At 39.5% G+C, this 23,614-nt stretch overlaps 2 protein-coding genes across 2 annotated transcripts; both read right to left on the reverse strand.

Moving 5' to 3' along the window:
- Nucleotides 1–3,415: 3,415 nt before the first annotated feature.
- LOC129448408 (C-C chemokine receptor type 5-like) lies at nt 3,416–5,203 on the reverse strand. The gene is made up of 2 exons (XM_055210775.2): nt 4,948–5,203; nt 3,416–4,869 (listed from the first exon to the last, which is right to left on the reverse strand). Exons 1-2 carry the CDS (start codon nt 5,028–5,030, stop codon nt 3,795–3,797), a joined length of 1,158 nt encoding a protein of 385 aa, XP_055066750.2. The 5' UTR covers nt 5,031–5,203; the 3' UTR covers nt 3,416–3,794.
- A 15,980-nt stretch (nt 5,204–21,183) lies between these two features.
- LOC129448718 (C-C chemokine receptor type 5-like) lies at nt 21,184–22,884 on the reverse strand. The gene is made up of 2 exons (XM_055211295.2): nt 22,752–22,884; nt 21,184–22,661 (listed from the first exon to the last, which is right to left on the reverse strand). Exons 1-2 carry the CDS (start codon nt 22,796–22,798, stop codon nt 21,677–21,679), a joined length of 1,032 nt encoding a protein of 343 aa, XP_055067270.2. The 5' UTR covers nt 22,799–22,884; the 3' UTR covers nt 21,184–21,676.
- Between the last annotated feature and the right edge of the window lie 730 nt (nt 22,885–23,614).

Genomic DNA, 23,614 nt, shown 5'->3' on the forward strand with positions numbered 1-23,614 from the left:
CTTACGAAAATATACGAACACAGACCGAAAAAAAACGACCAGCCGCCATCTTTATGCTAAGCTAAGCTAAACAGAAGTTGTGGAGCGAGCCAGAATTCATGTTACAATAACAGTAGAAGTTAATCAATATTACATGGAAGAGGGTGATTTTACAAGCGTGATGCTCTAATCCGCTGTTCATTGCACCTTTATGAGCCACAATACTGCAAAGAGCTGAGGCAGATGTAGGAACAGAAGCCCGAGGAGTAGGCCGGAGCCTGGGCGTCGGCTGAGTGGAGCCAGGGGAAGACGCCGCAACCATCGGCCTCTGCTGCGTAGAGAAGCTTGCCTGTTCTATCGCTGTGTGGCTTCTTTATAACATTTCTGCATCAGATAAGGATATGGACGTTTGTTTGGTGAAGGTTTCTATGCAAGAGAGGAACTTTGCGCGCGTTTGGAACGTTTATTTCACGGACATGTTTCGGTTTACGAGCAGACGCGCTGCGGAGTATATAAGCTTGGACGGACTCGCGCCGTTTGCTTTCGGTTTAACATTTCTGGATCAGATAAGGATATGGACGTTTGTTTTGTGAATGTTTCTGGTCGCGTGCTTATTTCAAAGACGTGTTTCGGTTTACGAGCACAAGCTCCAAGAGCTGAGGCAGCGCGTCTGTGGAGATATTATGCAGGGGACGCGTTTGTGTGGAGGATGCAGTGACAAACGGACGTCTAACTAAAGTGAGTGTTTATATTTTCTTTGTTATACTAACGTGGCATTTATGTACACAATAGCATATCTGAGCGGTGTTTTATATGTCTATATTGTGAGAGCAGTGAGGCTGATATTACACAGATGTAATTACAGTAAACAAGAGACAAAAAGAAAATTGGTAAAACTAAATAAACATTTAAAATGCATACCCTTTTTAACTACTTGAAAAGACATTTGTACTGCGGATCTGAAACCGCACGTTACTGTTTGAATAAGACTTTGCTACACACCAGACCAGAGTGTTATTCTGTGTACCACAATGTAACATCACGTTTAAAAGTAAATCATGATTGGTGTCAGTCAGACACAGTGATGATGGCTATTTTCTTTGTTTTACTAACGTGGCATTTATGTACATAATAGCATGTCTGAGCCGTGTTCCGAGTAATGGGAGTGGCTTGCAGAGCTGTGCATTGTGGTGCATAGTGGCAGTTGTAGTTTTTCATACAAATGTGCTCTAAAGTCACATTTTGTCTTTTCTCTGTCAAATAGGCACAAAATTCTACATTTATGTTACATTTTGACTACAAATATGACTCATTTTACATAAAGATTAATGTTCCTATCTGTGAAATGGCCCTTTAAAGAGGTCCCTTCAGAGTTATAAATGATGTCAAACACGTAAGTGTTTGATTATTAATGATGGAGTATTTTAAGTTGATTCTGCTATGATAAGGAGAAAACACGTCAAAAAGCGTCCCCGCGTTTTTGGACCCCTGGGGGTTATTGACCTTGTTCTCCGTAAAGCTCAACAAGCCGTCCAAGCATTGCATCACAAATGAGTCATCCAGGCTCTAGCGAGGTAAGCTGCGTGGCTCTGGCTCTGGTAGGGACTCTCGTGAGTTATAAGCCAGCCTGGCGGACTGTAGCTGCACCCGATTGGGTCATGCGAACAAAACTGCAGACTGCAGTTTGTCATGAAACCCTCCCTTTTTAACAGTGTTCTTTAATCTCACACGAAGAAGAGCTCCGCTTACATTCAGAAAGAGGAAATCTCCTCTCTCTTAATAAAGGGAGCGATTCAGGTGGTGCCCCCTGACCTGAGAGATCTGGGGTTTTACTCTTGTTATTTCCTGGTCCCAAAAAAGGACGATTCTCTTCGCCCCATCTGGCTCACACCATAAAACAGAACGACTAGTTCACATCAGTCAATCTAAAAGATGTTTTTTTCCAAATAAGCATTTATCCGCCAGAGGATATTATGAATTCATAGTTCTTCCTTTCGGTCTCTCTCTCTCAGCCCTTAGACTTTTTGCCAGTCATCAGGAAAACTGTCCCTGAATGGGACCTCTCCATGGTGCTGTAGGCCCTTTGTCAATATCCCTTTAGGCCCCATGGTGGTATTTCCTTTTTTCCTTTTAAGATGGCTTTGCTCTTGGCCTTGACATCAGCTAAACATGTCAGTGAGCTGCATTCATTTTCTGTACACCATTTATGCACTAAATTCTCTCTGAGTGGAGATCAGGTTTCTTAAACCTAATCCAGCTTTAATGCCTAAATGCCACCTTTTTCCTCTGCAGAAGATCAGGGGCTAAATGCTCTGTGTCCTGTTCTTCCATTACAGGTGTCTCTCCACTTGATGTTTCAGAAACCCGGGTTATGAAAATAACCTATTGGTTTTACTGTTTTTGAGTGAATGCTTTAGTGTTTTATAAGTTGGTTAAAAGCGCAACCTATGGGGTAATAGCGGAAATATGGATTGCCGTAAAAATGTATTGGCAGGGAAGGATGTCTCTTATTTGATGAGATAACTCGTCAACCGTAGGAAAGTTTTTTTTTTATTAATAATTGCTTTTAAATTTTGTAAAAAAACATTTGAATGTTATTTGCTGTAGTAATTTTTTATGACCTTTTTAGTCATCTTCCCCTGCCTCTTAGGGGGTCTGTGCACGCCACTGTTGAGAAGGAAGCATAAGGCTGTGTGTGGGCAACGGAGAAATGGGGAACTTATCTGTGGGGTTGACGTTTTACATTATGTACAGACCACACTCACATCACTGCTTTAATTTTATAAATGTAGACTCGTTTTAGAGAATTTATTTAATATTCATGTATAGACCACCAATCTTCAAATGATGAGTGGTATAGACACATATTTTTGTTTAATAGCACTTTTAAGAATGTGTTTATTTTAATGTAGCAAGCCTATGAACTCTAACTCAAGTATGTATTTAACTTTATAATTCTTGTTAAATATTTTGGGTTTTTAATGCACTTGATAATTTGATAATAGAGAATAAAGTTCATACAAAGAGTGAGGAATAACTATATGCCATTTCACTTAATGCTTTGTCTCCTCTGTCCTCACTAAGGCGCGAGGAAAAGAAACAAAGACGCACAAATAAGAAATAAGAAGCACCCAGTATCGTAGGACATATGAGGGAGGGGGCATATTGAGAAGCACCCATGGTCGCTTGCTGGTTCAACTTCCTCAAAGGGACTTTTTGGCCAAACTAATTACATTTACAACAAAAGTCTCCATAAATCTGCTACATAAATCTTTACATTAGTGTTAGTGAACATGACAGACTATGTCTCAAAACTCTTTCCAGATTTACTAAATTAAATAATCTATCAAACCTGTTGATCAGTTACTTTGAATAACTTGGTGTTATAAAGATTTTTATTATATAAGAATTGTATTACCTATTTAATTGTACAATTATGCAATTTTAGCTTTAAATTTATTTTTTGTTTCTTTTATTGCAAACACTTTTTGAAATTCCATCTGTTAAAATAAGCCAAAACGTGTTAAAGACAATTACATAGCCAGCTCTAACCATAACATAACATGCATCTCTTACCAGCTTTTTACAATAAGACCCAATCACAATCACTGCAATTTCACCTCTGATAGAGGAATTAAAGTGTTATTGATCATTGATCTTGACAGCCCATGCTATGGTGACTAGAACCCTAACATAAACATTCACTTACTGGATGCCAAAGTAAAATAACACACAAAAGAAATGTAACATAACCTTCAAACTCACCCTAACTATCAAACAGGTGCATTTTAATAGTGTTTGGGGATTTATTTCATTCACACAGCTGTAGTATGTCTGTCATCCACACTGGGAGTCTGTGAATAAACAGATCCTGTAGCCTGTATTAGGCAACTCTTCATGAACTGTAATCTGCTGACGGGTGTTTTGTTCAGGAGTCTAAAAAGGTGCCCCCTAAATTTCTCTCCTACAAACACATAGAGAATGGGATTCAAGCCGCTGTGTGAGTAAGCCAGAGCTTCTGTGATCTGAAGACTAAGAGTGATTGCTTTGCTTTTTTCACAGGATGGCTCTATGAGTTTATTTAGCTCCAATGCTTTCACAAAAGCTGCAATATTATATGGAGCCCAACAGCAGAAGAAGACAACCATCACTACAATGACAAGTCTTACGGCCTGTTTCCTGGAAGAGCGAACTGTTAAGAGTCTGTGAAGAATCATTGAGTAACAAAATCCAATTACACACAGTGGAATAATTAATCCTAAAACATTCATCTTAATGATACCAACAGTGTTTGCATAATGGTGAGAGTTGTGATCACCTGTTGGATAAGACTGACAGTATGTTTTATTATTGTGTTTATTGGTTTTCAGGTACATAAGCTCAGGAAACGATGCTGCAACAGCAATGATCCAGATAATCACACTGGCTAAGATCCCATAAGTCTTTGTTCTGACTTTAAATGCGAACACAGCATGAACCACAGCTAAATATCTGTCAACACTCATCAGTACAATGAAGAAAATTCCACTGTAGAATCCAATGTGATAGACACCTAAAACCATGGTGCACATAGGACCTCCAAAGACCCACTGATCTCTGGCATAGTGAGCCAGGAACGGGAGAGAGGAGACCAGCAGGAGATCAGCTAAAGCCAGGTTCAGGAGACAGATGTCAGTCATGCTTCTCAGCTTTACACCCATCAACATCACCCATAACACCAGCAGATTTCCCAGCAGGCCCAAAACGAAGAACAGAGAGTATAACACAGGTAGGATGTTGGATGCATGAGCTCCATAATCACAGGATAACACAGATGGATCAATATTTTCATAGTAATCATAGCTGTCTAAGGAAGTGGTGTTTGGTTCATCCATAACTGGTTCATGCAAACTTGAGCAGAAAAGAAAAATGTATTATAAGTAAAGCATAAAAACACTGACAGTGAGTAATAATAAGATAAGGCCTCACCTGGAAAATGTATCTCTATAAAAGGAAAGAAGACTGGTGGTAGCCATCTCTGTCCAAAAAAGTTGTGAAGTGGTCCTGTTCATTACACACCACTGTTCCCAAAAAGCGCAGACAAAAAGCTTTTTGAGTGAACATGAAAACTTAGAATAGTTGTTCCTCTAATTTAAATTTAGGAGACCCTGCCCTGCAAAGGAGAACTAAGGCAGTTTCACAAAGATCATGACACACAAATGAACTAATGGTTAGATCTTTGTATTTATTCTTTGATTAAAAAAAGTGTCACATAGGGGCGGTTTCCCGGACCAGGATTAGCTTAATCCAGGACTAGGCCTTAGTTTAATTATTAAAAACATTACCTGTGTGCATCTTGAAGTAAAACAAAGGGCCCTGATGTATTTTAAGATCTGTAAGTGAAAGTTGTTTTCAGTTTGGAGAGCTCTTAAGTGTTTAAGTCTAGGACTAGTCTAATCCCTGTCCGGGAAACCGCCCCATGGTGTACTAGTTCAAAAGTGTTTAACGTTTGTGTTTATTATTTGTAGTTATGAAGTGATAAATGGAGCTCTAAACCAAGAAGGGATACTGAGTTAAAAGACTGCATGATGTTAGACTTTTTCCCAATAAGGTGGTTTATGACACTTGAATTAAATTAGGAAAGCGAAGGGGAACAGAACTAGTTTCACATCTGTATAGATACATCACATAAGAATATGATTTATATCTATCAACTAATCTATCCTATATGTACAAATAATGCACAGCGCAGGATTTAATATAGGACTATTGAAAACTACAGTATATTAACCCCCTGGGGTCCAAAAACGCGGGGCCGCGTTTTGACGCATTTTTTCCTGTTTCCTGTGACATCCACTTAAAATACTCCGTCATTCATAATCATACACATACATGTAATACATCATTCGAAACTGTGAAGTCTTTACCTTAATATGAGTGCCTTCATAGTAACAACAAAAATGTGTGCTTTTGGCAAATAAAGAAAATAAACAGGGAGTGCATTTCGACATCTCTGTCTCCTTGAACATTTTCTTCAAACACGTTTCAAACATGAACTGATAACTCCGCCAATACTTGTCACACGAACATGATACATATGTCTAAAGAAAGCCTGAAATGTCTACTTTTACATGATGTAATTAAAATCTGAAGAACTCATTGTCTGTTTGTGTAATCGACATGTAAGTAAAGAGAGGTACAGTTTTTCTGGCTCGACCTCATTAGCGCTAATGTGATCCCACCTTCCCTTGTGCGAGCCATTCATATGGAAATTACCTGATGCGGGCTATGCAAACAAGATCAACGCCCACAAACAATGCTTTAAGAACCAGCGAGTTTTGACAGTTTCATCCACTTATCAACGCGCTGGGAAGATGACACGCTTTACAGGTGAGGAAGCTCTATGCTCCTGGACAGCGAGGAAGAGTTCACTGTTTCTTCAGACGAAGAGCCGGACTCCGACGATGAACGTTTGTATTTTGAAGAGCGACTTGATCCAGCTGAGGATATAATTTCTGAAGAGTAAGTTTTACCTACATTTGTTGAAATGTTGTGTAACTTTTATATACTGTATACTGACTATTTGCAAGCAGATATTCATAATGACTTTATAGATTCGTCTCGTAATTGGCAACTTGTATTAACATTAAAATGATAGTTCTTACATTAAACCGTATGCTGATTAGTGTAATGTGAATGTTATAAAGCAATATCACTACTATAACTATAGTGTCCATGCCGACTTATCAATAAGGTTTCTTTATTTGCTCGGGTGTAACATTGTGCTGTAAATGAGCCCGGAGATATGTCATGCGTTAAACAGTATGATGTAAATATTCAATATGTCATAAAACAGTATCACTATTTAGAATACATTTTGACTAGTGTTTATGCCTCAACAAGTCTTGTTTACGCGACTATCTGTTCGGGTGTAAATGTATCGATGTAGTATCGATGTGCTGTAAATGTGTCCGGAGATATGTAATGTGTTAATGTTTAGCCATAAATATGTCCGGTTATGGCCCGTTAACAAAGATATACCGCATCTAATTATCTTATCTCAACTATGCTTTACCGCCTTAGTATTGCTTTATAAGTTTGTTACTGTGGAGAATACATTATATTAATTATTAAAAACTTTTGTAGAAATGTGGCAGCATCACTCTCCTCTTCAGCGGGCATTTGCAGAAATGCGACGGACATTCATACAGGGTAAGTCACATTTGCGGGCTTTTCTGTTTTATTAGTAGACTTTTACTGATGTTTTGCGTAGTAATTTGGAAAATACAAGATGTATATATATAAACATATCTGTATTTTCCGAAAATACATGATACAAATAATGTTTTTAATTTTTCTTAGTAACGTGGCTTCATCTTCATTTACTCGCACGGGGGCATGCAGAAACGAACCCGAAATTCATAAAGTGTAAGTTACATTTACCGGCTTTTCTGTTCTCAATATTAGTATAACTGATGTGTTGCTTGATTTTTTTTAATGCGTAAAACTATGCATAAACATAGAACTTATGCATTCACAATATTTGTATTACTGACATGTTGCTTACATGATAACAGTAAATGTGCCCGGAGATTGTCATCATGCGCAAATATGCATGTATCTGTTCGGGTGTAAATGTTTCGATGTAGCCTAGTATTGATGTGCTGTAAATGTGCCCGGAAATATGTCATGTGTTAATTTTTAACTATAAATGTCTCCGGTAATGGCCCGTTAACAAATACAGCGCATCTCTGTACTCAATTATCTTCTGCTTTACTGCCTGAGTTATATAACAGTATATATTTGACTGTGGATGGATTTATATATATATTTTTTAAGGTAAAATGTAAGGCAAAATTTGTTAAATATTCCTCATAACATTTTAATGCCACGATCTACAGAACATCACACAAAAAACATTTTGAGAACTAAACCTAAAAAATAACAAAGGTGATCCTGCCTTGCAAACCCCGGCTACAATTTAGTATTTTTATTTAATTCGGAGATTAAGCGCGTCAAAGCCATGACCAAAAAAAGACAAATGACAAATAATTTGTGATTGTTACTGTAAATGATAAAAACTATAAGCTTTGTATACAATTCATTAAACGTTAATTTATAACAAGAAAAACACTGAAATTAATGATTTTATAGACACTCCGCGTTATTGTTTAGCACAGAAATACCTGCTTGCTTGCTTTGACTTTGATCATCTCTGTATTCACTTTAGATACAGAAAGACCTTATGATATTATTTATTTCAGGAATCTCTTTGCTATCATTTGAAAGTGAACACCGACCATAATAGATAACCACTCGGTTTTAAATACATTTTAAAACTTATGCCCGCCGAAAAACATCCGTTTTGTAATGTTTAGTTGGATGAAATTCTAGATATGAGACGCAGAGCACCTATAGCACGTTCGGCTAAATTGGATGCGCAAACATGGCCAGAACGCAATAGCACAACATCGATAGAACGAAAAACAATCCAAATTGTACAGACTTAAATTATATCAGAATTTACGTTTATAATAAATACATTTTTTAAATAAAATAAGGTCAGAAGTAACAACGTGCAGAACAAATGTGCAAAATGCCTCAAGTGCACGGAAACAAAACACAAGCCAAATAGATAAATCAGATAAACCAGAGTGATTTATAAATAAAATATAGAAATTAATAAAAAACTGAAAGTATTGCCAGAATTGCCAGCTTTGTCTTTTAAATGTAGAAACAAAGAGGCAATGGTTTATTAACATAGGAACCTCTTTTTGGACGTGTAGCCCTGTCTCAGGGATTGTTGGATTTCGCATTTTAAAAATATTTATTGAAAGCTGCTACATCACATATTATTTGCAGCATTATAATAATATGCTGTATATTAATATATTGGGAGAAAGCTGTTATGTGTGAAATCAGATAATGTGTGCACCCATATACGGCCGAAATTGAATGATCCTCATTTCATAACACATCTGCAACGATTCGACTGTGAGATTGGTAGTCGAATCCGGCTTCTCCTATCGATGCATCGAATCTTCAACTATTCGGGGTCACCCCTATTAATTATTTAAAAAAGTTCTCAATATTAGTTATACTGATGTGTTGCTTTGTACTTTGAAAATACATGATATTAATTAAGATATGCTTTCAGGAATGTGTCTGCAACACCAACTTCGTCTGGTACTCGCACGTTTTGAACAATGGCACGACAACATTTAACTCCATTCCCAAAGAGTTACAGTGTGTGATGGTTTCAAATGTATACCTTATTTTTTATATTTGGAAGTATTTTTAGATGCACACCAAACTTTCACAGCTGACATTTAGAATCCTTTTCTTTTAATTAGAGCCATATTGTACTGGTCATATAGAATATTGTTACATGTATACATATTGTTACTTTATTATTTATAATTACAATGAAGCTTCTTTATTTATAATTACAATAAAGCTTCTTAAATCTATTGTATTGTTCATGTTGTTAGCATTTTTGCAACCCTATAAGACTTTTATTTTACTAAAAAAGTCTTTTGTACTTTATTTTAACCTATTTTTTTTTAAACTACAAGCAAAAGTTTTTCTCTTTAAGTCTCCCCACAGTCACAGTTCTTTTGTCCCAACATTCCTCACTGAGCCATTAGGGGGTTGGGTCTCCTCAGGTGTAAAACACATCAATATTCATGACCATTGACCCTCCCTTGCATATTGATGGAAAGATGGCGCCGCTGTGTTTGGCTTGCCACTTGCTCCTCTGTTTTCTCATGTTTGTTTTTACTAACGTATCGTCGCTTATTGTTTATGATCGCCCCACGCTGCTGGAATTGCGTTTCACAACTAATCGCATCTTAAATGTCCAGTCCTTTAAAACACCACCACCGCCACTGTTGACATCTATTCCACCTTTCCTGAGACGCACTGTCTGTTTGCTACCAGGCAGTAAGCGCCGCAAAAGACGCGGTCGGAGAGGCGGGTTACATGTCAGGCTGAGGACTCACCTGGATTTTCCATCGCCGGGATGTAAAGATCACTCAGGATTTGGCAATGCTGGAAGATCGCGGGAATGCTACCGGTGGCTCTGTCCGGTTAGCTCCAACAGTGACGTTCCATCTTGGTGTACCCGGCGCGTTAAAACATCCACCCGGGGTTGTGTTCAAGAAAACCTCCGTCCAATTCCTCGTGTGACATCGTCGCCTGTCAACTTAAATACGTTCCGTATGGCACTTTGTAACACCAGATCGCTTAATAACAAAACTTTTGTCCTTAATGATGTCATCTCCTCTCATAATCTGGATTTGTTTTTCCTCACTGAAACCTGGCTTCCCCCAGGTGACGTCAGTGCCTTTTCGGAACTCCTCCCCTCTGGTTACCATTACCTAAACACCCCGCGGCAAACGGGTAGGGGCGGGGGGATAGCCACTACACATAGACAGTCCCTGAAGTGCCGCCAGCTGTCCACTAGAGGGTACTCCAGCTTTGAGTTACAAGTATTTGTGCTCACTCTACCCTTTCCTATTTTATGTGCAGTAATCTATCGGCCGCCCAAATTAAATAAAGAGTTTTTAATTGAGTTCTCAGAGTTTTTGATTGAGTTTTTGGCAAAGTTTGACAATATTCTAATTTGTGGTGACTTTAACATTCATGTTTGCTGCCCCTCTGATAAATTTGCTAATGATTTTAAGGCACTTTTAGACTCATTAGATCTGGCTCAGTCCATTTCCTGTCCCACTCATAGGTTAGGTCACACTCTAGACCTTATTATCTCTCGTGGGGTGGTTGTGTTAAATTATGAGGTCATGGATTTTCCCATCTCTGACCACTCTCTCATACGGTTTGACATTTGTGCTATTACTCCAACACCAACATCTACTGCCCATCATCGTCGTCGCATTATTACCTCATCTACAGTCGATGACTTTGTTGCTGCCATCTCTGTTTCTGACCTCGCCTCTTTTGCTGAATTAGCATCGTCTCTGTGTCCTGACCTTTTACTCTCCTCCTTCCATACCATCTGTTCCCAGATCATGGATACTGTTGCGCCCTATAAGGTGAAGTCGACCGATGGACCCCTGGCTCAATGATACAACTCGGGCTCTGAGGCGCCAGTGTAGACGGGCTGAGCGAAAATGGAAGAAGGATAGGCTGCAGGTGTCATTGGAAATGTTTAGAGACAGTCTTGCCACCTATCAGAGTGCACTGAAGGAAGCTAAAGGACAGTACCTTTCTACTCTCATCAATAGCAACAGTCACCGCCCTGGAATTTTGTTCAGCACTATTAATTCTGTCATAAATCCGGTGCCTGTCACTTTGAATGATGTCTCTGAACACACATGTAATGCATTTAAAGACTATTTCTTGAACAAGGTCTGGTCTGTCAGGCAAACCATTACACAAGTTCACACTGTTGCCATGTCTTCTCGTGCGGCGCAATGTGTGCTAGAGAACTTCGATCCTGTTACTCTTGTGGACCTCAAAAAAGCAGTCCAAGAGTTGAAGCCTACCACCTGCCTGCTAGACGCTGTTCCTGCTAAGATTTTGAAGGAGGCTGTTGACACCATAGGTCCCTTCCTTGTCTTCTTCATAAACAGCTGTTTCACTGTGGGAACTGTTCCCGCTGCACTCAAGCACGCTATTGTAAGACCGTTGCTTAAGAAGCCCAACCTTGATCCCTCCATACCATCCAACTTCCGTCCTATATCTAACCTTCCATTCCTCTCTAAAGTGATGGAGAAGCTCGTTTATGCACAGCTTCAGTCTCACCTTCAACTGCACGGCATTGGTGATACATTTCAGTCTGGTTTTAGGTCTAGACATAGCACAGAATCAGCGTTACTGAGGGTCCAAAATGACATTCTTCGAGCCCTGGATACTAAGAGCTCTATGGTTTTGGTGTTATTGGACCTAACAGCTGCATTTGACACCGTGGATCATGCCATCCTCATTTCTCGTCTCCAACATGTTGTTGGACTACAGGGAGTAGTGCTAGACTGGTTTTCATCATACCTATCTAACAGAACTTTTTCAGTAATGTTAAATGACTATTCTTCCTCGGTTGCTCCTCTATCATCTGGTGTGCCTCAAGGATCTATTCTCGGTCCTATATTGTTCTCACTCTATATGCTGCCACTTGGTGAAGTCATCTCTAAGCACAACATTCAGTTTCATTTCTATGCAGACGACCTCCAGATTTATCTTCCTGTGACTCTGAGTGATTGTTCTGCACTGGACCCTCTCCATAATTGCATTCAGGATATCAAACAGTGGCTTTCCCAGAACTTCCTTCATCTGAATGAAGAAAAGACTGAGTACATCCTGTTTAGCCCGGATTCACCCAGTACCCTGCTTAATTTTGGTCCTCTAACACCTCAGTTTGCACCTTCCGTTCGTAACCTGGGTGTTATTTTTGACAATAATTTGCATTTTGATAAGCAGATTAGTGCAGTAGTGAAGGCAAGTTTTTACCAGCTAAGACTTCTCAGTAAGGTCAAATCATTCTTATCCCGAGCTGATCTTGAAAAGGCTATTCATGCCTTCATCAGCTCGAGGATAGACTACTGTAATGCTCTTTACACTGGACTTAATCAATCACTCCTCAATCGGCTTCAAATGGTGCAAAACGCGGCAGCACGTCTTCTCACGGACACTTCCAAACGTTCCCACATAACTCCTGTCCTCCGCTCACTTCACTGGCTTCCTGTGCGGTTTCGGGTGGAGTATAAGGTCTTGTTGTTTGTGTTCAAAGTCATCAATGATCTGGCACCAGCCTACCTTGCTGAACTAATAACAGTCTATCAACCATCCAGAACTCTTCGCTCCTCAGAACATACCTCTCTGATTATCCCTAAATTTAAATATAAAAAGTTTGGAGGCCGGTCATTTGCAGTCCAGGGACCACAGCTGTGGAACGCACTTCCAGCACATTTACGAAGCATCTCTGTGCTGAGTGTTTTTAAATCACAGCTGAAAACATATTTATTCTTACAAGCTTTTAACACGTAGCCTTTGTTTCTATTGCTATTTTATGTATAGTGTGTTGTTATATTTTATTGTCTATCGTTGTTATAGTTTATTATCCATTGATGCATTTTATTATCTACTGTTGATGTTTTTACTGGAAAGCGCCTTGTGCTCCTTTTGGTTGTTGTAAGGCGCTCTATAAATAAAATTTGATTGATTGATTGATTGATATTGCCTTTACACAGCAAAAAGTGTCTTACAAAAGTTAAATCAATGTATTTTTTCACGTGAAAGAGTGGGTTAAATGGTTTTTACATCTTTTTGTAGCAAATTCTCTATTCTACAAGAGTAGATAACTTTTTTGCTTGTTAACAAATGTTTAGGATGTGTTCCTTGGCCTTATTTCAGCAACTTTTTGTTTTCTTTTTTTACTAACCACGCATAAACATCATTTACTTAAAAATACAAACATGTACATACATTTATCCTACATATTATTATAGCACAGTTTGTGCTGAATACAGTGTTATGTGATATTAGCCATTAATGTGTTTTAAAGCAACTGAAAAAAGACCAAATGTGAGAGCATCTCAGAACCTCTGACTGTGTCCAAAAAGGGTCCGACCCCAGAGGGTTAAGGACTACACTCACCTAAAGGATTATTAGGAAAAGCTGTTCAATTTTTCATTAATGCAATTATCTAATCAACCAAGTACATGGCAGTTTCTTTAATGCATTTAGGGGTGTGGTCCTGGTCAAGACAATCTCCTGAACTCCAAACTGAATGTCGGAAAGGGAAAGAAAGGTGATTTAAGCAATTTTGAGCGTGGCATGGTTGTTTGTGCCAGACGGGCCGGTCTGAGTATTTCACAATCTGCTCAGTTACTGGGATTTTAATGCACAACCATTTCTAGGGTTTACAAAGAATGGTGTGAAAAGGGAAAAACATTCAGCATGCAGCAGTCCTGTGATCGAAAATGTCTTGTTGATGGTAGAGGTCAGAGGAGAATGGACCGACTGATTCAAGCTGATAAAAGAGCAACTTTGACTGAAATAACCACTCGTTATAACCGAGGTATGCAGCAAAGCATTTGTGAAGCCACAACACGCACAACCTTGAGGCGGATGGGCTAAAACCAGTGTTGGGAACGTTACTTTAAAAAAGTAATTAGTTATAGTTACTAATTACTTCTCACAAATAGTAACTGAGTTAGTAACTGCGTTACATTATTATAAAAGTAATTGATTACCAGGAAAAGTAATTACTGCGTTACTTAAAAAAATTCTAATATTTCAAATAACTTGAATGCCCCTTACAAAATTAAATATGTTAAATGACTAAAATGGATACTAAAGAGAAATCACCAATTTTGTGGCAGCATGTGACGATGTGAGGTGATTTATTAGATCAGAATAACTTGCCACAGACGTGGAGAGACTTTTTCTTCATGGGCATAAGTTGCACATTACACAAACATTCTTGCCTTTCACCTCAACAATGGAAAAGTAGTGCTTTATACTTTGTGTTTGCGACCGCTACCTTTAAGCTTGTTGTACTTGCCATCGCCCTGTCACCGGTGTTTTCGGAGTGATTGATGCGCGATGACCGGGCTGCATGTCAGTGCTTTGAGATGGGGCACAGCAGCAGCACCGCTGCTCGTTGAGTAGAGAAAACGACATTTTCATGTCAGTCTACAAAAGTCTCCAACCACGCCAGAAAAGATAGCTAGATTTGTCCTATAAAGTCGCTAAAGTGATAGAAAGTTGCTAAATCTAGCGACAAAGTGACAAAGTTGCTCAGACTTTTTTACACTGCTCACTCGGACTGTGCGAGTGTGCGTGTCTGATGAACTCTGCCTCTGGTTGGCTAACGATGGAAATTAAGCCAATCATCATCAGCTATGCTGTTCTCCCACCCTCTCTAGCACACACACAAACCAATCGTCATCAGTTATGTTTCCAGTCCAGGGAAACATAGGTGGTTGGTATCCGAGTATGCACTGAAATGGTGTATGACCAGTAGCTTGTTGATGAACTGAGTTCTCTGCAAACTTGGTCAAGGGAAGGAATTGGCTCCAGGAGTTCTAGTGGCTATGGTAGACGGTTTGGAGGAATCAGCTCACTTCCTGGATTTTGTCTGAGACCATTTGTCTGAGAGTGATAGCCAGATGAGAGACTTACGGTCACATCTAGGAGTTTCATGAAAGATTTCTAGGCTCGATGAATAAATTAGGGAAACAATGTCTTTAGGAATACCGTAATATCTGAATACATGCTGGAAGCATGTATTCTGCACTTTGCATAACAGTAGGTAAGACTTTGAGGGGAACTTGGAAAAACAATCAACAACAATGAATATGCAGGTGTTTCTTTAGGAAACTCGGAGGTCCGAAGGGAAATCCACTCCTAGATGTGACCAAAGACGGTGTGGTATAGGAAGTGGACAAAGTTTACCAAAGGGCAGATTATGTGGAATCTATGAGATGGCACAATCCTTTGCATCCACTCATGAACCTTCTGATGTCCTGAGCCATGTTGGGCCACCAGAAGCTATGTTTAGGCAGTGAGAGGGTTTGATTAGCATGAGCCTTTTGAATGAGCGGTACATTGTGGTACATACTTGTGGTTGGGTGGAACATTTTGAGTCTCAGGAATAGTGTCTTTCCCGCTACAGTCAATGGGACAAAGGCATAAAATATCTGGAAGGATAGGTTCTGGAGTACTATTTTCCTGAGGTGAACAGTCTGGAAAGAGCATCAGCTTTACAGTTTTTGTTCTCAGGACAATAAGTGATGGTGAATTAAAATCTTGTGAAAAAGAGAGCCTAGCATGCTTGTCGGGGTTTGAGTCTTTTAGCTTTACATAAGTATTGCAGATTTTTGTGTTCTGTAAGTGCCGTAAAGGGATGCATTGCACCTTCTAACCAATGTCTCCATTCTTCTAAGGCTAGTTTAATGGCAAGTAACTCACAGTTACCGATGTCATAGTTCACCTTCACCGAGCTGAATTTATGGGAATAGAAGGCACATTGATGAAGCAACAGTGGATTTCCCTGCTGCTGCGATAAGATGGCTCCGACCACTGTTGGTGATGCATCCACTTCCACAACGAAGGGTTTGCTTGGATCTGGATGGACGAGAATGGGTGCTGAGTAGAAAGCAGTCTTCCACTCGTCACCACTTCAAATTCTAATGAGGTTTTAAGTGCTTCGTATATCGAGTTTGGAGTAGATATTTGCACCTCTTAGCTGTTCCAAGGCTGCTGGAACAAGAGGAAGAGGAATAACAGAATTAGGATGTTATCTTGTTGAGTCCCCAATAATTAAAACCGCCATCTTTCTTTGCTATGAAGAAGAAAGGAGATGCACCAGAAGGGCAGATGTATCCCTGACTGAGTGCTTCGCTGATGTATTTCTCAATGGCCTCCTGTTCGGGACGGTGAGTGGATATATTTTACTTTTAGGCACAGATTTACCCGGTAGGAGATCAATCGCGCAGTCCCATGGCCGATGAGGTGGTAGTTGGGAGGCTCTATTGGGACAAAACACATCCTAAAGGAGTACTCTTCAAGAATGGTGACTGGAACATCTACCTTCAGGCTTTCGATGGAGGTGGAACATACTGGTATGGGTGGAGAATGATGATGACGATGAAGAAGTAATTGTGGAAAACAGGACTGGAAACAGTGATCACTCCATCATCTCACCTCACCGGTATCCCAAGAGAGCTCCGGATGATGTAATATCAACCATGGTCACCCTGGTATGACATCCGCTATTGAATTCTCCAGAACCAGAAATTTGATGGTTTCCCGGTGAAGTACAACCACTGTCAGACTGATATCACAAATTAGGAAGTTGATGGATTGATTGAGAGGTTTGCCAGTTACAGACTGGACTTTGAGTCTCTGGGGGATCTGTTCCTTCTGTATTTGGATTTTGGAGCAAAGTTGCAAGAAGATGAAGTTGCCAGCTGAGCCATAGTCGAGCAGGGCTGTAACTGTAACAGAAGAATCCTACAGATACATCTTAAAGGAATAGTATGTAGGATTGTGGCCAAAACTGGTATTGCAATCACAAAACTTGTGGCTAAAACTGGTACTGCAATCACAGAGCTAGTGGCCAATACACAAAATGACAACATAAACATCAGTTGAGGGCTGCAACTCCACTTTTTAAATGACAATATTCTGGCCAGACCACTGTTGTCAGTGATATAAGTATTTGACATGAAAATGATTTCTTAATGTCTAGTGACATATCAGGGCCATTTTATGATTAATTGATATACATTTATTACATACTGTTCCTTTAACTTTTGTAGTTAATGGAGCATAAATATGAGTTTTGGTTTGAACCATACTCACAAAAACTCGTGGAGGATTAATGGGACACTCTGCTATAGCGTGCCGGGTGGTATCCAGAAGCATGGCCTCTGGTTCTGGAGAGAAAGTTTCTGCCTGGCGGAGGATAGGTGATGTGAGGGGTCCTTTAACATCATCATAACAGGATTGCATATGGTTTTCAGTTCAGTTTGGATGAATCTTTCTAAGCCATGGTGTCATCGTAGGCTGATAGTTGCAACCTTAAAGTGGGTTACGGCCATTGCGTTAGTTGGTTCGTTCCAACTACTAGCGGTCCCCCTAGCGAGCAAAACTTCAGTTAATACTCTGCTGCAGACAACTTTCACAGTTTAAGATTATACCAAATACCTCTTGAAAATGTTCCATGAATTTCGAGATGTTTTGAAGGAACAACCCGTTTTGCTGCCAGATGGATTCAGCCCACCGCAATGCCTTTCTGGTAAGAAGCGGTATGATGAAAGCTATCTTTCCTCGATCTGTGGGAAAATGGTTAGGTTGCATTTCAAAATGAACATTGTGAGAGAAAACCTTTACAATCATCCACCAGACAAGAATAAGGTGCCGGGTTAGCCATGGAAGCTGCGACGACGGTAGCCTGGGACGGTGCTGTGACTAGTGTTGTAGGAGTGTGGAGAAGTGCTTGATGAAGTGTATCAACCATTTTCTGAAAGGGATCGGCGGGTGTTGTGTTCATGATTTCTGTTTGGTCTGGTCTTCTTTTATGGTATACAGTATATAAGGCAGATGACACAGGACTAAAAACAGATAGTTCTTATATTATCATGAACATACTGTAAAACACAGGCAGATGGTAATGGATGATGATAGAATGATGATATGAATAATGATGATGATGATGGGTAACTCCACACATACACTTATTGACAGTCACAGTAACAAACAACTTCCCCCGAACACCAGTGATTTTCCCCCTCCCAGAATGTTTTAGATGTCTCTGTATAGACGGTTTCATCGTACCCACATGCGGTGATGCGATACACGTCTAGTCCGAACTTTAATTCCGGTTTCAGTTTTTTAAAGGTATGACTAGTTGCTAAACTGAACTCTTGAACAAATACCTTGTCGGAAAAAAACAAATGTTATAATTTTTAAAAGTACTTTGTTGTTATTTATTCTTAGCAGACTTTACCTGATGTTACGTGAGGACCACGAAAGCCGCTTGTTATGATGTTTTGGGTCTTTGTCCTTCTACACCCACCTTCTTCACAGTTTCAGCTGATGTACAGATATTATCCTGAAGAATTATCTGAAATACTTGGGAATTCATCTTTTCCTCAATGATTGCAAGCTGGTCAGGCCCTGATGTAGCAAAACAGGTCCAAATCATGATGTTTCCTCTACCATACTTTACAGTTGGAATTAAGTTTTCATGATGATTTATATACCAGATGTAGCGTCGTGTTTTCCAAAAACTCTTTCATTGTTTAATCAGTACACAAAACATTTTGCCAATACCAATGTGGAGTGTCAATCAGTGGCGGCTGGTCAATAGCCCAAAGTTGGCCAGAGAAGAAAGCTACTTTAACATGTTACCAAAAGGTTAAATATACAGTGCAAATTAATACAAAATAAAATCATTTAGTTGTACTATTTTACTATTTGTCATGTTATCATATATTTAAAAAAAATCAAAATTGAGTCTGTTTGGTGTGTGTGTCATGTTTGTGTGTCTGGGGCCCCTAACAAGTGTGTATGTAGGTCAGTAAAAAGGGTAAAAACATGTGACCTGAGGCTGAGCTCTAATTGGCTGGTTTGGGATCTGCCTTGGGGGGCAGGACTGTGTGCCTCAAACCCTCCCACTAATATTGTAAGCGAATCAATATTGTTTTTTATGTTTTTGACATGATGTGATTGGATCGTTCTCAGCGTCTCATAACCACATTGCAGATTGCCATGTAACTGCTAACTACAGTACTGATCAGTGGAAGCAAGTGAAATATCTTTAGATAAAGGAAATATAATTTTATGCTTACAAAATCACCCTTACAAGGCATTCAGTTGAAGAATAAATAAAGGATTAAGTTGCTTAGACCAGATTGAGCAACAGGAATTTATCATGGTACAGTTTATACTGTGTGCATTCCAGGGCTTATGGCAAACGGAGCTGGCTAACGTAAGCAGGATGCTACAGTATGTAAGACATCATGAAACAGTTTTCCCTGTTTTCTGTATCAAAGTCTGCATGATAGAGTGCATTTGAGCTGTCTTTGAGTGAACATGATGCTCAGATAACTCGGTATTTTCTGTGGCTTGGTCAACTTCGTTGCAAAGTACTGGTCTGTGATTAGGCAACTTTTGTGTGTGTGTGTGTGTGTGTGTGTGTGTGTGTGTGTGTGTGTGTGTGTGTGTGTGTGTGTGTGTGTGTGTGTGTGTTTGCATGCAAGTGTGTGCGCTAGGGTTGGCAACTGTCCCGTAGTAGCCGAGACGTCCCATATTTTGAACCTTTTTTTGGTCCCGTTTTTTTGACTGCTACGCTGATCTTACCAGTGACTAATACAACAGGGATGTTTGACTTCATGCGGCGTCAGAAGAACCGAGCGTCAGATAACATCAAAATCCAGCGAGAGCGATTCAAGAAATGATACAGAGGATACTGCTTTCGAAATGCTCTCGCGGTACTTTGATGTCATCCATGTAAGGAACATGTGATATTCTTATTTGTTTTCCACCAGTTTTGACGCGTATCTTCTTGTCATGTATATATCACTCAAAGTCCTTATTCCTTTATACAGTGATTTATTCTTCTTGCAAATTTCAATAAAGACTCACATTTTCAAATACAGCATAATCCAACGATGTTTTCTTAACAACTTATTTGAAGAGATCGATAAACTTAAATATGCTATATTACAAAATAATGAGACGATAGTGAGACGGTCAAAATCTTGTGTTCTTCAACTAATTATGAGCACGTATAGCATGTGCATCGACAACTCTTTAAGTGAACTACCAAAAAATGACGTCACTGCACATGCGCAGTAGGAACAAATATAAACCAGATAAATATAATACACACAACAGGAAATGACTTATTAACAAACCTTATTGTACTAAAATTACATAATTAAAATATGAAAATAATAAATTCTCAATATGGATTATGGCTCTTCCACCTGTCAGTTCTTGCAGCGCCACAAGCAGCAACAGCTGTAGCAGTGCTGATCTTGAAACTTGATAATGATCTCTGACACCTTTTTTATCCAATCACAATCAGTATACGTTTAAAAGGGTCAAATAATACGATTTCATGTTTTCTTTTTTATATAGTGCTTTATTTAGCTGTCTGTGCATGTGTAAGATCTGCATAGTTACAAAGTTCGTTCTCAATTCTATAGAGATGGCTGACCCAGAGACCTGCCTAAAACGCCTCAATCTGAAATGCCGCAAGACATTTCCAACTTTGAAAGCAACGTTCCATCCGGTTTTCTTTAGGCCTGAAGAAGACCCAGCAGGGTCGAAAACGTTACTTTTTATGGATGTTAAAAATAGTGTTGCCGACATTACAGTTTTATCACTTTAGTAGTTACTTTTGTCCTGCACTTGCCAGAAGGTGGGATGTGCACACAATACTTGTTTAACATAGACCCTTTTTCCCATTGATAAACTTGGCTACGGACATGCCTTAAGTGCACTTGCACTGTGCGCTTTAGACCATACACTTCAATTGTTAAAATAGTGTATACTTCTTTCAGATTTACTAAATTAAATAATCTTTGAAATTTGTTAATCAGTTACTTGAATTAACTTGGTGTTAACTTATAAATATGACTTCAAGTACACAGAGCATACCTTTTGTAACCTATTGTTTAATTCTACCGTGATGCAATTATAGACTTGAAATTGTTTTTTGTATCTTTTATTGCAAACAATTCTTAAAAATTCCATCTGTCAATGTGACATTTTGACTGAAACAATCTCTTAACAACCATGCATTATTATTGAGCATAAACACTGAAAAAGACAGAAAGCAAGGTTTATTTAAGGCTTTAAACACAGATCATACAGTTTAATCATGGTTGAGATCATATTTCTAGCATGTTTAAAGGAAACCCTATTCAAGCGCATATAAAACCTATTGAAGAAAATTACACAGTCAACTCTAACCATTACATAACATGCATCTCTAACAAGCTTTTTACAATGAGACCTAAGACCCAATCACAATCACTGCAATTTCACCTCTGAAATAAGTTAAAGTGTTATTGATCATTGATCTTGACTGCCCATGCTACTCTATGGTGACCAGAACCATACCATAAACATTCACTTACTAGATGTCAAAGTAAATTAACTCTGACATTTTTTTAATTACCTCCAAACTACCCCCAATTATCAAGCAAGTGCCTTTTTGATGGTATTTGTGGATTCATTTCATTCACACTGCTATAGTATGTCTGTCATCACTGGTAGTCTGTGAATAAACAGATCCTGAACACCCGTTGTCAGGTGTTTTGTTCAGGAGTCTAAAAAGGTGCCCCCTAAATTTCTCTCCTACAAACACATAGAGAATGGGATTCAAGCAACTGTGTGAGTAAGCCAGAGCTTCTGTGATCTGAAGACTAAGAGTGATTGCTTTGCTTTTTTCACAGGATGGCTCTATGAGATTATTTAGCTCCAATGCTTTCACAAAAGCTGCAATATTATATGGAGCCCAACAGCAGAAGGCGGCAACCATCACTACAATGACAAGTTTCATAGACTGTTTCCTGGAAGAGCGAACTGTTAGGAGTCTGTGAAGTCTTGAGTTACAAAATCCAATTACACACAGTGGAATAATTAATCCTAAAACATTCATTCTAATAATACCAATAGTCTTTGCATAATGGTGAGATTTCTGATTACCTGTTGGATAAGCCTGACAAAATGTTTTCTTATCATTGGTTTTCATGTACATAAGCACAGGAAATGATGCTGCAACAGCAATAATCCAGATGACCATACTGGCTATGATCCCATATGTCTTTGTATTGTCTTTCAAAGCATACACAGAATGAACCACAGCTAAATATCTGTCAACATTCATCAGCACAACGAAGAAAATCCCACTGTAGAATCCAATGCGATAGACGCCTAATACCATGGTGCACATGGGGCCTCCAAAGACCCACTGATCTCTGGCATTGTCTGCCAGGAACGGGAGAGAGGAGACCAGCAGGAGATCAGCTAAAGCCAGATTCAGGAGACAGATGTCAGTCATGCTTCTCAGCTTTACACCCTTCAACATCACCCATAACACCAGCAGGTTACCCAGCAGGCCCAACACGAAGAACAGAAAGTATAACACAGATATGATCTGGGATGCATGAACTCCATAATCACAGGATAACACAGATGGATCAAGATCTTTAGAGTCATCATAGCTGTATAAGAGAGAGATGTTTAGTTCATCAGTAACGGGTCCATGCAAATTTAAGCAGGAAAAGAGAAGTGATAGTAAGATAAGGCCTTACGTGGACAATGCACGTCCATTCAGGTAAAGACGACTGGTGGTAGACATCTCTGTCTAAAGAGGTTGTAAAGTGGTCTTATTTATTACAATCCACTGTCCCCACAAAAATTAAGCACAGAAGTGTGCACACAAAAGACACTTTTGAAGTTAACACAGAGAATTAGAACAGTGGTTTATGAAACTTCCTCTGGTTTAAATTTAGGAGGCCCTGCCCTGCAAAGAATAACTCAAGCAGTTTCACAAAGTGCATGAGACACCCTGTCATGATTCTGGCTTAATGGCACATACAAACTTGAAACTTTTGCTGTAGTAATGCAGGTCTGTAAATAGCCGTTTATCAGGAGTTAAATTTCATTACTGCTTAGCAAAAATGCTGAAAATGCAACTGTTGAAGTCAATGTCACAGAGTGACTTTACACCGGCGGTACCAAAATGGTGGAACCAGGTCAGCCTGGACCCATCTCACCGTAACACCAGGCCGGTTCCGGTGGCGATTGGACATCGCAGTAAAGAGGAGGCCCATAAATAAGGCGTTAAGGTAACCGAAAGGGGAGTTTTGTTCTGCGGGTTCGCTTTGGGAGCCCACTGGGTTGCTGTGAAAAGGGGACCGAAGCCAAGAGTAGAAACGAGATAAAAGAAGCCAATGGCGGATGAAAAGTAACCTTGAAGGAATGAGTGAAAAGCCACGTTTGTTCCGGCGTTTGTGGAGAAACGAAGCAGAGAGACTACGGTGGTTGAAAAGTCTGAAGAGTTGTTTATACCGGCGATCGCTGTGAGTGTGGCGGAAGAGTACGGTGTGTTTGGAGAGACGTCTTATGTGGATCTGCAGGCTGGGCAAAGTTAGGAGAGAGGATTGGGCTGAAA

This window comes from Misgurnus anguillicaudatus, chromosome 10 (assembly GCF_027580225.2).
Source record: "Misgurnus anguillicaudatus chromosome 10, ASM2758022v2, whole genome shotgun sequence".
NCBI classification, from domain to species: Eukaryota; Metazoa; Chordata; class Actinopteri; order Cypriniformes; family Cobitidae; genus Misgurnus; species Misgurnus anguillicaudatus.